Here is a 15,372-nt window from a genome sequence, read left to right as displayed (position 1 = left end):
GGCCTCATTCTGAACAGACCAGAGGACCATGACCACAACCACTCAGGTTGAGTCACAGCAAAAGTGAGGGCAGCTCATTGGGATGTTTCTAATTCCTGTGAATATTTCTAGATGATCACATCAATACATCTTAAATCCTCCAGACCACAGTGCAAGGCAACAGCCAGGATCAAGTCCTTTCACACAGCCAAAACTGCTGGAACCCCATTTTGATATCAGAGGCAGGAAATGTGCTCAAAACCCTTTACTGAGATGATTTAAAACAATGGGATTCATACATTTACTGAAGTGTACTTTAAGATAAATTGATGATTATTTCTCTGGTGCTGTTAAGATTGTCGTTTGAAGCTGCTGAGCTGGTGGTCAGTCTTACCTGGGTTGAGGCCAGTCGAGGTCAAAGACAGCAACGCTACGACAGTGCTGTGACCATTGCTTTTATGTTTGTACAGAGGAAAACAGTGCAACACAATACTATCTGTGATACAGAGATTGTCCACATCAAGAGGTTAACCTATTCAGATAATCTCTTGTGTAGCTTTTAAACAAAGTTATAATCTGGGAATTAAAATAAAATAACATTTGGGCAGTACCAGGTATACGCAGGATGAGGTATATCATGACGGTGTGGCTAGTGATGAGGTTTAGATGAAGAGCTTGCATGCTTGGTTAATATTCAAAGTAGTTCAGGGTCAACAAAAACACTCATAATGTTATGAAAATGTACCTTTAACACTATGTAGTAATTTGTCCTGTTACAACTCATCGTCGTCATTGTCCTCTGTTTATCCGGTTGGCCCGAGTCACGGGGGCAGCAGCCTCAGCCATTACAACTTTCCCATCAGTTTTACTTACACCAAGACTGGGCCCTGGGGAATGCCGACTGGGGCCAGAGAGCGCTACCCCAGAGCCCACTGCAGACTCCAGCTCCAAACACAGTCAGGAAACCAACCGCACCTCCTGATCATTACTGCTGTGACCCCAGCGGTGATGGCGGATGATATGGCAAACAAGGAGGAAGCCAAGTTCAACCACGAGTTTCACTCAAAAGCATCTGAAACAGTCAAAAGTGATCAAAGACAACACTACTTCAAATTGAGTAAACAGCCTGTTTGCTAGACTTGCACCATAATTCAGACGGGGAATCCCAGAAGATGAGTCCTGATCTGAGTCACTGATGCTAGGCATCTGCTGCCAGTCTGATACAACATAAATACAGTATTTAGAAAAGCAATGCTTCATATGTGTTTTGCTCATGAATAGACATGTTGAGCTCACCAATATGTTTTTCCCTCCTGCATCACTCCTTTCTGGTTTCAGAGGGCAGCTAGCCAAATATAGTTAGCATGAAGCTAATGGCAACCGTAGCCACCAACTACAACTACAAACTCAGCAAAACTCTCCAAAAATGTCAGTTTACCAACTGCCAGGCACATCGTTCAGTACAACAGTTTTTTTTAAACCCTCAAACCGTGGATTATATCATTTGATGCACTTGAGTGTTTATAAACACTTGGACAGTTCTGCTGCTGTTAGCCAACAGTCACCATTGGCTTCAAGCTATACGTCCATTGCTGCTCTTTCTGCATTGTGTAGTCACAAAGACATAAAGCTGGGGAGAAAAACATCTTTGTTAGTTCCAGACCCACACTTGTGAGTACTTTAAAGGAAAAAAAACACACCTTTTTGGGTGAAGTATCACTTAATAATAAAGATTGATACATATGGCTCTGCCACTTTGAACTAAAACGTAGCTACTTCATCAGACTTCTTATTTCTGACAGCATACTTGCACTTGAGTGAACTAGAGAAATGGTCATTTCATTTTGAGCTGCCAACATGCGACAGAATACACGCTCAACAGCCAGTATAAAACTGCCACTTTTAGCGGTCACTTGAACATGAATGTCTAATAGTTATACAGCAAAGCAAACCTTTGCTGACCAAAGTGCCGGAGTTCAAGCCAAGAACGCTTGAAGATCTGTGGTTACACAGAGCAGCAGCTCAGACCAGCAGGGTGAGGAGGGACCACACAATCAGGAAACCATCAGATCTCAATCAGCTTTAAAAGAATCTTTATTACATGGAAGATTCGACAACATTCTTACAAAACTAAAAATGGGCTGAGTTGATTCTGCGTTTACTGAAATAATTCCCTCAATAATCAAACAAATATGAAATAACTATGGTCATCTCTGGTGTGAAAATGCTGCTGTTGTGCAACATTTCTGACTCCTCAGATGCGTAAGCATCCTCCAAATACACCGTAGAACAGACAATGTATTGGTTATCAGTTTATTTCTACCCTTTTAATTTCCGAGATACCAGAAAATCTCAAGCCAAGGCTCCCACTACATGAGAGCTGATGGGAGCAAACAGTTCCTGCTCCTTTAGTTTAATCCAGATTTATGTCAGTTTTTTTGGACCCTTTGGGGAATACTCATCGACATACATGTACATGGCCCTGGCTCCTCACTTTAGTGTTTTTTTTTCAGATGGGAAGCTCATTGTAAGTAACAGACTTTTTCTTCTAAAAATCAACCCACAAATTCAGAAAAAATATTCTCCAGGAGGATTCAGCGTGCTCCCATATTTTACTACTCAGCTTCGTGAAAATACAAAGTTGAACCCATGTTGACTGTGAAGAATTTGAGAGTTGTAATGAAAAGCAAACATGAAACATGGTTTAAAGATTGATTTTGAGGGTGGAGCTATTTTTGAACCTATCAGGACATCGTATAATAAATAATGTGGATATAAAATAAAAATCACTAATCTAACTCATTGCAATGGTTTAACACACAGAAAAGCAAAACATCACATGTAAACAGGCAAACTTTCTAACATTGTCTAGATATAAATTGAATTCCTCAGACAAGTTCTTCAATACTAAATGCCAGGATTCATGATGGACTGTAACTTTAATTTCACCCTTCTCAATCGTGTCTTGCCAACAAGAAAATGAGGAGAAAATATGTGTCAGTCAGACAACACAACCTGTAGTTTGTGACTCTTCATTGATACATTTAAGATAAGGAACGTGTTTAGAGAGTGTAGAGTGTGTTCAGGCAACATCTGACTGTCCTCGAGCTGGTAGAATGTACAGCAGGTAACCGTTCATCCAATGGAGGAATGGTATGTGTGTGTGTGTGTGTGTTCTTGTACTTGCTACACATTCAGGACTAGAATACGTATTTCATCAACAGAGTGAGGACATTTTTGAGAAGTGAGGACATTTTAGGCAGTCCTTACATCTTCAAAGGGCAGTTTGAAGGTCAAGACTTGGTTTTAGGGTCAGAGTTAGAATCAGGCTCTGGTTAGGTTTAGGGTCAGGTAGTCAGTTGAGATGGTTAGGTTTAGGGTGAGGGGCTAGAGAATGTATTATGTCGATGTAAGTCCTCACTAAGATATAAGTACAAAGATGTGTGTGTGTGTGTGTGTGTGTGTGTGTGTGCGTGTGTGAAAAGGCAATCAAGAGAAACATCTTGAGGTGGATAGCAGTTCAGAGTGTGTGCTGATCAGTTAGTGGACTTTCCTTTTCCTTGTGCGATACCGTCTCCTCCTCTGCTGGTACAGGTGTCTAAAATTGATGAAGAGTCCTGAGGAGGAAGAGCAATTTCTCCTATTATTTACTTGATACATTCATGCACATTTAAAGGAGTTTGTTAACTTATTGGGGAAATGTGCTTATTACTTCTCTCCTCTGTGATGTTTTAGGGAACTCAGACCCACAAATACTAGCTGACTGCTAGTTAGCTTAGCACAATCAATGGCAGAGGGTGGGAAGCGTTAGCATACCTGTCAAGTCATCACATAAGTTATTCTCCAAAGCAGACTCTGACCTGCATGGCTATAACTAAGCCTGATAACATTTGCTGTGAAAACAAACCAAAACATTTGAGGCACTGTCATTTCAGAATGGAACACACAGTGTGTGTGTCACAGAAGAGCTGGGAGCAGTGATTTCACGCAGCACCTCAAAAGCCCCATTGTAAATTGGGTGTATAAAGCAAAACATCAGTTAATAATAAAGGAATGATTTCTACAAATCATGGCCTACTTCAGGGAGGCCAGAATTATCCTGTGATTCATTGATCTTAACAAACAGCTTGGTTGGGAACAGTAATTGATTTACAAGTTTAACTAAAACAAAATAAATCCTCCGAAGTGTAAAGAGTGCGTGTGCCTCCAAATATCATTTATTATTTTAAACTGAAGAATGAGAGCTTTCCAACAAGCTCCTGATTGTCAGTGGGGGTCATTTTCTTACACGGGGAACTAAATACATAAAAGAACGACAACGGCAAAAGGCAACACGGAGGGTGTGTGTGAGAACAGAAAAAAACGATGTGGTTTAAGATGGTGGAATTAATTTACTCTAGAACAGCGAGCTGTGTGTGTGTGTGTGTGTGTGTTATTCATTTATTTTTACTATTAATGCCAGAACAGCCAGAGAGCCAGACAACATTTTCTTTCTCGACTCTGCTCTCCATACGCTTTTCTCCACATTTAGTCGAACAACCATGTGTCGGTATAAAATCCAAACAAGTCGGTGTGTACATGAGGCCCCTGGTCTCTGTGGGTCTCAGCTCCCTAATGCAGCCCAAAAGAGAGAAGTATATCCATCATCTTGTCTGGCTCCAGGAAGGATGCGTGTTTCCCAAAGTTGTCGTACCCTTTCAAGTTTTGTTTGCGTTGCACTGCTCTCAAGATGCTAGTAACCCATCCCATCATTCATAGGACAGGACAAAACAAATCCAATGACATTTTACTATTTGTTACTGTGAGTGCCTTCAGCAGGTGTGAACATGGTGATGTATCACTCTCACCCAGGAACATGAGGACCAGGTAGAGCTGCAGGGTGTAGGAGAAGCTTAAAGAGTGTCCCAGCACTGCGGGGAGGGTGAGGCTGAATAGACGGGTCTCATCAAAGATGGGCAGGGACTGGATCACAGCCACCGCTGGACACGCGCACAGAACAACACACTGTCAGCTACATTACATTTGCTCCTGATCCAAAAAGAAGACAACAGAGGTCACCCACCTTCTGCCACAACCCCCAGCGGGTACAGTGGGATCCAGAGGCTGTACCGCAGCCATGTTAACAGCTTCCACTCTGTACCGATGCAGGCCAGCATGTAGAAGGGGTACCTGATATTATTGGTAAACAGGGAGGGGAGATGTTAAAGCAGGCAAGAGCACAGATTGTCCAGGAGAGGCTGCTGATGCGAGCTTACCTGAAGATCTCAATAGTGCTCCACAGGTAGAAGACGAAGAAGACGACAGGTTTGTTCTGCATCTCTTCCAAGCTGCCGAAGATGACAAAGAGAATGACGTTCCTTCCTGCAACCTGCAACATCACAGAGGACAACAGGGGGACATGAAGGACAGCAGCAACAGAACCTCCAGCGTTTGTGTTTAGGCTCCACGAAGGATGACATCATGACCTACATAGTACTGCTGCTACGCCTCAATGCTGCTATGGTTGAGCTGTTTGTGTTTCCTCACACATTTCTGAGGCTAACAGAGACTGCTGATCGTCAACATTCCTTCATGCCAGTTTATTTGTTTACTGCACGCAAGATCAGGTCAGAGGAGCCGACGAGAATGCTGTACCTGGACGAGGAAAACCTTCATGTAAAGAACATCGCTGTGTTCTCTTCTAATGGACTGCCTACTACACACTCTAATTTCATGTACAGCACACACACATGCTCAGAAAATAATAACTACTGATGATTCACACTTGTACCAACTGGAGGCCCAATCATCATACTGTGCATGTTATTTATGCATTCTGTCTTCAAAACAAAAGCCTTCATGTTGCCCAACACTCCTACAAGTGAGATGTCTTTGCCTCTGCTCTTGCTCAGTCTGAAAAGATGAAATGCATTATGGGGGACTTGAGTGTGTGTGTGTGTGTGTGTGTGTGTGTGTGTATCATGCTTTTCATATGTTCACATGCTTGCCCTACTATGCAGCTGGAACTGATTTACTTCATTTGATATCATACGTAGTATCAACAATAGCTCAGATGGAGGATCTAAACAGTTCATGATTTTAAGCAACGTTATGCTGCATTTTCATTTCAGCTTAAACAGCTTCAGCATCCTTTTGATAACTCACTGACTGGAGGAAATAATAGTTACCACTGACATTTACATGGAGGGAAACAAGATCGTCATGTTTCTTCAGATTTGGGGTGTAGAGTAAAATAAGGCAGGCTACAATATTTGGGTGGGCATAGTTGGCCAGGTGAAAACAGTATCAAGGAGGAGCAACTAAAGATGCCAGGATGCAGGTCAGACATAAGCAATGAGGTCACGGGACGCTCAGTCGGTGTGTGTTCATGTTTGCCACAACACGGTGTGTTGATGTGTGTTCATGTTTGCCACAGCACGGTGTGTTGATGTGTGTTCATGTTTGCCACAGCACGGTGTGTTGATGTGTGTTCATGTAGTCCGAACTATTTAATCATTTGTAAGTTGCTAAATTACATTTGATTATGTTTGCTGATGTTGCGAGATCATTATCATGAAAATGAATGCTTGATGATCTTGTGTGTTTGTAATCATTTTTAAAAATACATTATAAAATGAGACATATAATAAAAAGGCTTACATTCACCAGAGGCAGCTGAAGTCAACAGTTCATTAGGAGAGTACCTAGAATAACGGCGAAAGCGCTGGTAGATTGATACAGGTACTGCTGCTGTAGAGCACAACAAACTCTTTGCAATCAATTCTGTTTGTCTGCAGTGAACCTCACGGAATGTTTTTTCAATCTTTTATACCTACATAAGAATTTCAACACTAAAATAACAGCTGCAAAAAATCAGAACAAAGCCCAAAAGAAGTCAGACAGAACAGGGAGAAGATCCTTTTATCTGCCCCCCCCCACCCCACCCAAAAAAAGCCTTTGTGTATACAGAACTTATGTGACATGTTGGATTCGTCACATTAAATTAGTGCCTGTATTACCTGTATCATAGCAGGAAAGAATCCAGTCTTAACCAGACCCAACAAGGGGTTAATGACCTCGAGCACAGCCATCATCTGACAGAAATACATCATATCAGCTGTGGTGTGGAAGGTATCGTAGAACGAATCTGTGGAGGCAAAAGCCGGAGAAACGAACAAATAATGAAACAGCACGTTGCATGAGCCACTATCAATAATTCTCATCATTTGCAAAACAAATTCCCACTGTGTCATTGTGTTCCTGTTTATATTCAAACAAGCACATCTGTGAACAGCTCACTCACACACTCACTCACACACACACACACACACACACACACACACACACACACACACACGCCCCCTCTCAGTGTTTTATAGACCTCTTGTTTGTTTGCTCTTACGGCTGCTGATTATGTTGATGTTATTTATGAGGATGATTGTTTCAGTTCTATTCTGGTCTTCAATCCTATTTAGTCTGTCCTTCAGCAGTCAATGAATTCTGCTGCCAACCTTTTTCACGTTAATGTCTTGTTAAAGCACATAGATTTGTGTGATGTATTTAGTCAAGGACAACAATACTGTAAGTGACAAAGACGTGGGGGACTGTGTAGGTCTTAGAAGGACTGTAGATTTTAAAGAAATAATCAGGTCAACATGGAAATTTGGACCGTCTAACCTTGTGTGTTTCCTGACCTGTCAGACATAACTGTATCTACGCTGCTACATTCCTCTGCAATAAACTGGTGAACTTAATATAAATGTAACAAACGGACATAGTTGACAGTTGTTTAGGCTCCATTTCTTGTCATATAAGAAAAAAAAACCTGGTATGAAGACTAAAGGTGGGCACACACAGACATGGAGACACACAGGCAGGAGTTTGACATCCAGACCGATTGTTACATCTGACTGCATCATGCGCTAAAGGAGAATACTCAGAGATGCCCTTCCATCTAATCCTAAACATGCTCCACTACAACCTGTGAAAGCAAAAGCTGCTCTGACACTGCTTTCTTGTTGGCTACTGTGGTTAATTTTAGAAGGTATTGCCATTATGGTACGGATTTAAAATCCTAAATTTCAAACATGTTTGAAACATTTAGGAAGTTTAAGATTATATGTACATTATAACCCTCCCAAACTTCCAGATCATATGGGCAGATAATAGTGTTGGGGAACGCCCCCCCCCCCTAACTGTCAGGAGGGTCATAGCAGCCTGACAAACTTGTAGTTTGTGCCCAGCATAAATCCAGTTAGTAGGAAAGGGAGAAAGAAGGTGATACTGCAGCGATGCAAATTACTTTTTAGGCAACTCATTTGTAAATGAGATACTGTATATTAAAAACAAAATAATAGAAAAAAAAGAATGCACATAAATACTTTATAATGGATTTTTACGCTTGATGCTACAACTGCTGATGCCTTTACTTCTGTGTGGCTCCATGTCTGTGGATGTGGGTTGCGAGATAAGCAGCTATCTTTCACTGCTGTGGTAGCGTCTAAAACCCTCATTTGAGAATCTGACTGAGCTTTAGAAATGTTCACTGGTGAACATACCTTTCTTCACTTAAGGGTAGTTCCAGCTTCTATCTCTATACGAGGTGTAGCTCAATCATATACAGTTTTGTGCTTGATAGTCTCTGCATATGACACACACAGGTTTTGATCTGCTCATAGAAGTATTTCCTGCATGTTTATGGCATGTGATTCCATGTACACTGGGCTCCGGTCTCTTCTTAAATGTGAGTGACTTATGGTCATGAGTGTCCCAGAACATCGTCTGAGTACAGGATGTGTTTTTCAGGCTTGTACTTGCATAATTTAGGGCATTTTTCAGGGACTCATGTCTGCCTCATATCATTCAGAACTCTTTTAACCAAAATCCCACTGACTCCTTGCTGTACTAAAGTGACAGTGTAATAAAGCAAGGCAATGGAAAGCCACTTTTCTGGATTCTTGGTTGGAGTGTCTTCTTCTGTTTACCCGGCACCCTTGGTGAGTTGTTGTTGTGGGTGTTAAAACAGTGGCCTTAGGTCACTGGTTAGCAATGACTGTTCCACAGACAACAGCCAGAGACACTGCGCTGTATAATGAATAATTACATAACTACATTAACTGCAGTCTTTGTGATTTGCAAATTGTGTCTTCTCAAACTGCAACTACTATCTAAAATCCAGCCCTTCGTGGCTTTTTGAGATGCAGTGAAGGAAAGACATCTTCATGTGCTCAAGACACTTATTTATGAAGACTTGAAGAGTAAAACAATACACTTTCCCCACTATCAAATCAGACTGGAGCTTATTTGAATCGGTGAGTCTCCCCGGGCATCACAGTTCATTCTGAGCCACGGATGTAACTGACTGTCAACACTGATGAAAACTGAATGGAGAAGTGCAGATGATGTGCAGGCATTTCTCTTCTTCTCTTTCGGCAGAGAGCCACCACATCACAGTCGGCATTAACAGACCTTGACCAAGAATGAAGAGGCGAACGGTCATGTTGACAAAGATCCAGGAGAATCCCAGGAACTGCACCAGGTTGTACATAAACAAGTAGCCCTTCTTCAGTCCAAGATAGGCTGAGGGAACAGATTACAATGGACAAATAAGTACTTGACAAGAACATTATCAAAAGTACGAATGATGCTAGAATTCTATCATAATTACAGAACTCCAAGTGAACTGATCGCTGAGTTTGCCAGTCAGAAGATCGTTGTGACTTACGATTTTTACGAACTCTCGACTCCACACTGATCCTGTTGATCTTTTCTTCCTCCTAAAAGAAAACAAACCATCAAATTTTCCAGGTTTAAATTTGTTCAGAAGTGTTTGTTCAGTTGTGAGGAGTAAAGGCCAAGCTAAACGCTAACATCATATTCTCAATACTAACAACCTGCAGATACAATGTCTGCCAGGTTCATCATCTTAGCTGAGTATGTTAGCAAGTTGTGGAAACATTGATCTTGGCTTGACTCAGCAGGAGGAAATATTAGGGAAAGGTTATTACCATTCATGTTGAGGGGAACTACGTACTTTTGACTGAAGCTCCATCTCAGCATCAGATTCATCCAGCCAGCGGTCAAAGTCAGGACCCAGGAACAGAGGCCTCTTCTCCTGCAGCGTCAGCCGATCCCACCAGCGCTCCTCCTGCTTCTTGATTTTGATGTCTACCTGCCGCTGGGTGGACTTATGTTCAATCTGGATTCCACAATGATGCACGCGCGCGCGCACACACACACACACACACACACACACACACACACTTTATAAAAATTCCACTAGGTGCCTTAACTGAGATAAATGTAAGCTATAGAGATAATGTTCATGTTAACTTCAAAGCCTACCGCAAATATAGCTAGAAAAACTAAGCAAGGTTAGGGTGGGGTTAGCGGGTGAGGGGGAAGTGTAATTTAAGAGATTCGTGTTCCTGACTTCCCAATAATGGTCACAATAATTTATAACAATAAATAAATGGTGAATTATGTTTCAGTAATGCTTGTTTAGCTTACATATAACTAAACAGTAATGAACTGTTCATATTGTGACCTCATAGTAAAGTGTTACCTAAATAGTAACATGGAAGTGATCGAAAACATTTGACTGACTGGATGATATAAAACAATCATTTAAGAATGTAAATCATCTTGCAATGAAGGTCAAACAAGCCATTGCAATCCATGAATCAATACCTCAGGTCTGACCGCTTCAAGGAACTCCAGATTGAACTCGTAGTCATTATCTCCTTTAGCTCCATGGCCCTGAGCTGAGGAAAGGGATTACGTTTTTATATTTCATGAAGCCTTCTGTTCATCTTTGTTATGTAATAAATTTCAAAGGACCTAAAAAATAAGAAGAGAAATCCTGATAGATTCTGGAGCAGTGTGGAGGCGTGCACAAACCTTGGAACTGAATTGTGTTTTCTTGCAGGCTGATGTTGAGATTCTGAAAGACACAGAGGCAGTCATTACAAGCAACCTGACAACTGAGGTGAACCTAGAATCTGCTGACTCATAGCTGACAGCCCCACCCTGCCTGTGAATCTCACACAGCCCATTCACTCATTCATTCATACAGAAGCCCTAAACTAGGGAAGCACTGAGGTGACAGCTGTCTGTCTTGTGGGTTTTAGCATGAGCTGAGCTCCTGGATGGGCTGCAGGATAAAAAAAAAAAAAAAGAGTCAAAAACCTCACTTGTTGCTTTGCTGACTGAATATAGATCAACCTATGGAGAGTTCGCAATGAAATTACTAAACTTGCCAGCAGCAAAGATAGCAAACGGCACCTCTCATCTAGAAATACCTGAAGACAGTGGCAGGACAGCTTCTGATAAAGCTGTACGGCTGATACAGAGATGGACACCGCCACATGCACTCAATGTCTCTCTGTGGATTGCCCTATTGATCAAACGGCTATAGAAGATAATACTGAGGTCAATCGAGAGGATTAAGTTAAAGTAATATAGGTGAACCTGGTTGGTCAACAAGGTTAATATCTCATGATTATTTAAAGAGGAGAGGGGGAGGGATACAACTTTCTTGTATTAATTAATCAAATTATTTGCTTATTTATTCTCTTTAGATATGACTGAATCCAGCGAGGGGAGGGGAGTGAGCCAGAGGGGTAAGGGAGGTACGGGTGAGACAAGGGTGGGACAATAGCTCAGATCCATACATTTTTTCTTACACTGGCTGCAGTATGGTTGTACAATGAATGTGAGCTATCTGGCTATTTGTATATGATCTAATGTGGGCGTATTGTTGAAAAAGAAAAACAAAATAATACAAATTTGATCACAAAATAAACTTGGACGGCTGCACAAATAATCCAAATTTCATGTAAATTACAATGTGACCTCCAGCGGTTTTCAAATCGCACGAAGTCGCAACATTTGTTAAAGACTAACTGTGGGTCAAAATACAGAGAAATGTTTTTGACACAGTTCCCATAAAAATCTATTAAAATTTAAATCACAAAATCACCAATTATTTAGAGCTCCCCTGAGTCTCTGTTTGATTAGAGATTTTTCTGAAAATAATGCAGCTCTAATTCTAGCAATGTTGTGTTTTAGAAGGAATATTTTAGGATCGTTTTTAGAAAGTTTTGACAGCCCTCCTACTGAGCATTTCCACGAGCAGAACAGAAATAGTTTTGGGCAAGAATGGAGCACTATGACACAGAGGTAGAAGACCTATCAAGTTGCAAGCATATCATACTCGTTACTGAAGGTTTTGACGGTAAGAAAAATGTAGAAAAGAAAAATGTAGAAACTGAGAAGAATTTGAATCAACGATTGCCAGTATGAAGGCCAATTGAGCTGCCACAGAGGCAGTTCAAACAACACTACAATACATGTTGCCTTCATGCACAGTATAGCATCCAGTTTCTGTTTAAGAGATGTATTCCTTTTTTTATTGAGAGCTTGAATAAAGCAGTGGAAAGTAAGTGTTTTTACTTAAGTACTGCACTTAAAGTACAGTGTCAAAAGTGCAAGAGACTGGCAGCTGCTGGTGGACCTCGAATGACAACTAAAGTTCCCCAGCCACAATGCTGTAACCACCATGCGGCCAGACATTGTCCTCGCGTCTGAGTGCACCATGCAAGTGGGGATGCTGGAGCGGACCATCCCATGGGAAGATCGCTTGGAAGAAGCCTTTGAGAGGAAACTCTCCAAGTACGCGGGACTGGTCAGTGGTTGTCAGCATGGTGGGTGGAGAGCAAGGTGCCTTCCAGTGGAGGGCGGCTGCAGGGGTTTTTGCAGCCGTTCTTTGGCCAGAGCCTTCAGCAGTTTAGACACGGAGGGAGATAGAGGAAGAGGAGAGCCATCCGCAGTACCACTGATGCGGCAGAGAGAGCCTCAGGATGGCTGTGGCTCAAAAGAGGAGAGGCATGGAGTCATGGTAGCTAGCCCTCTGGACACAAGCTGGGGTCTGATCAGCCCCGGTTGGGTCACCCGGAGGAGGGTGTATGATGTTGAAAGACCTGAAAGACCTGAAACACCCGATGATTCCAGGAACATCACTGAAGATGTGTCATCAGTAGATGTATGTACACAGCAAGATAAAATACTTTGCTCCTTTTACTTGAATGAAGAATATCGAAAGAGACTTTTACTTTCACTGGAGAACTGTCTTATCTGGGCGTTTCTACTTATACTTATGGAGGCCCTAACTTGGGGCAATGAAGTGGTGTTGAGGTGCCTGTACTATTCAGGCGAAGCTTGTCGGGAATGAATTCTCCAACAGTGCTTTTCAAACCTCCTGTTTAAATGTTTACAAGGGAGCCAGAACATTAGCCTGAACTACCATTAAAGTTCATGCATCTTTTATTAGACATTAACAAACTGATGCAGCAGGAAGGAGATAGGCTGTGAACCTCTCTGTTTACACTGTAAACACCACCACCTACATAAAATAAAATCAACATATAACTATAATACACTCAAGTAAAACATAACTTTCAACAGAGGTCTTCATAGACTTAAAAAAAAAACTTGTACAATCACCTCCTGTGGGGAGATGTGGACTTGATCGCATAGAAAACAAAGAAATGAAGTAGTTTTTATCTGATACAGAAATGAGGCACATAAGATTGGAGCAGTCTTATTTCTGGATGATAATTAAATTGGTACACGACACGACATTACAAATACATACAATTTGTACAATTTACCCTTAAACGTACGCAAAACGTGACCATTATTCCTGGTCCTTTACGGCCACTGTCGCACACTAGCGGTCGGTTAGCCACCTGCATCATTAGCTTAGCTTAACAGTTTGAGCTCGCGCCACGGGGAAAAGAAGTAAATAAACTTTCCATCACACCTTAGCACCGAAACACCGGAGCTGACGGGTGTTTAACTCGTTATTTGAGAAAGTAGCGTAACAATGAAGTGTAAGTTGTGGAGGGTCCGACTGTACCTTTGCATCGCTGAGCTCGACCCGGAGATAGATTTCTCCATGACGCTGAGCCCAGTACACATGAGGGGTGAGGATCTGCATGGTCAGGCCGGGTCCTCTAATACCTGCATCCCAGGATTACTCCAAGATTCACATAGCCTGACGAGGCATCACCTGCCACTGCATGACCCCCCAATGCACGGCTGAAAACGGACAACTTCCGGGAGGAAGTTGCTCCATAACTTCAAAATAAAATGTCTTAAAGTGAGAGAGGAAAAAAAATCACTAAAAAACAGAATTAAAGAAACAATATTTCATGAGGAAAATAATTGCCGCGTGTCTTAATTCAATTAAGAAGATACGATTTAGGGGAAACATCAGCCATGGTTTTAGGGAATTGAAAATATATATATATATACTATAAATATATATATATACTATAATTCACCCTGAAAGTGTATTTTTTCATTTTTTGTGTCAAGTAGAAATTTAAGTGGGTTGAAAACGAACTCTAAAGAGAGTCAGCACAGCACACACTCACCAGCCTCCTCATTCAGACTGAGACATCTCCTTCAACCGACACAAGTAATGGAGGAACTACAGCTGTAACAGTGTGTGTTCACTCTGCTTGTGGGACATCCTGAACAAGCTCCCCTAAGTGGTGTGTGTGTGTGTGTGTGTGTGTGTGTGAGACCCACACAGACAGGGTGCTATCCAATATTTTGAATTATGCTCTGAAGGAATAGCCAGCTAAGGAGTAGAACCTTGAAGTTTTCCACATGTGCAAATGTGAACTGTCAGTTGAAGGGGGAAGCATTCATTGGTGCACGGGGGTTGAGATACCTGGAAAGACTGTGTTTGGCCCCTGAGGAATGTTTCAGTTATCAAAAGTTTTGGTTAACAAATGCTCACTGCTGTGGGACCGTTTGACCCATTTAATGTCTCCTGAATCCTAAACTCAGACGTTATTAACTCATAAAACACGAGTCAAAAACATGTTTGTCTCCAACCATTTTTCCCCATTAGGAATTGATGTTCTAGTGTTCTAGTAAAACAAAACTCTGCCAGTAAACAAACCACAACCACCAGCATCGTGTTTTACGCTTTCGCTTATTATGTGTTTAATTATTTCATCATGTTCATCTTTTCCTCTGATTGTAAAGCACACTGAGATGTTTTGTTGCTGAAATGTGTTTATAAATAAACTTGCTTTAGCTCACAGTCACATTCAATAAGGAATTATTTATGTATTGGGATGTTGTTTCTTTTTGTGAACTTATTTTTTTTGTACCAATATGAATACTAGGATTTCCCTTTACTGTCTACCACAAGAGGAGTCACATTTATGTGTGTTTTTTTTTTTATTTAGACTCACCATATCAGAGGAGACAGTCAAAGATGGAGACATTCAAATCAAATCTGAGTGATAAATGGAGTTTCTATAGTTAATAATTCCAGTGTTAAAACTATAGTTCACCCTGAAAGTGTATTTTTTTTCGTTTTTTGTGTCAAATAGA

The 15,372-nt window shown here is 41.4% G+C and overlaps 1 protein-coding gene across 1 annotated transcript; it reads right to left on the bottom strand.

Moving 5' to 3' along the window:
* Positions 1 to 2,055: 2,055 nt before the first annotated feature.
* On the bottom strand, positions 2,056 to 14,096 carry LOC147269116 (very-long-chain (3R)-3-hydroxyacyl-CoA dehydratase-like). The gene is made up of 11 exons (XM_086179639.1): positions 13,877 to 14,096; positions 10,858 to 10,900; positions 10,648 to 10,721; positions 9,992 to 10,156; positions 9,683 to 9,734; positions 9,427 to 9,537; positions 6,978 to 7,105; positions 5,235 to 5,347; positions 5,042 to 5,148; positions 4,827 to 4,958; positions 2,056 to 3,596 (listed from the first exon to the last, which is right to left on the bottom strand). The coding sequence occupies exons 1-11, from the start codon at positions 13,955 to 13,957 to the stop codon at positions 3,520 to 3,522; spliced, it is 1,083 nt and encodes a 360-aa protein (XP_086035765.1). The 5' UTR covers positions 13,958 to 14,096; the 3' UTR covers positions 2,056 to 3,519.
* Positions 14,097 to 15,372: the final 1,276 nt, after the last annotated feature.

The sequence above is a fragment of the Aulostomus chinensis genome, chromosome 2, assembly GCF_037954235.1.
Source record: "Aulostomus chinensis isolate RoL2024-O1b breed Wild chromosome 2, RoL_Achi_v1.0, whole genome shotgun sequence".
NCBI classification, from domain to species: domain Eukaryota; kingdom Metazoa; phylum Chordata; class Actinopteri; order Syngnathiformes; family Aulostomidae; genus Aulostomus; species Aulostomus chinensis.
Note: the sequence above shows the minus strand (reverse complement) of the source record. Positions and strands in the feature narration are given on the sequence as shown.

What these genes read in the sequence shown, in the direction of transcription:
- LOC147269116 (XM_086179639.1), bottom strand. Translation starts at nt 13,957, where the DNA reads ATGCAGATCCTCACCCCTCATGTGTACTGGGCTCAGCGTCATGGAGAA. An exon ending in TCTTTCCTGCTATGATACAG is followed by an intron (nt 5,348 to 6,977) that starts GTAATACAGGCA and finishes GTGATGTTGCAG; the next exon opens with GTTGCAGGAAGGAACGTCAT. An exon ending in CCTGGTCCTCATGTTCCTGG is followed by an intron (nt 3,597 to 4,826) that starts GTGAGAGTGATA and finishes CTTCCTCCTCAG; the next exon opens with GACTCTTCATCAATTTTAGA.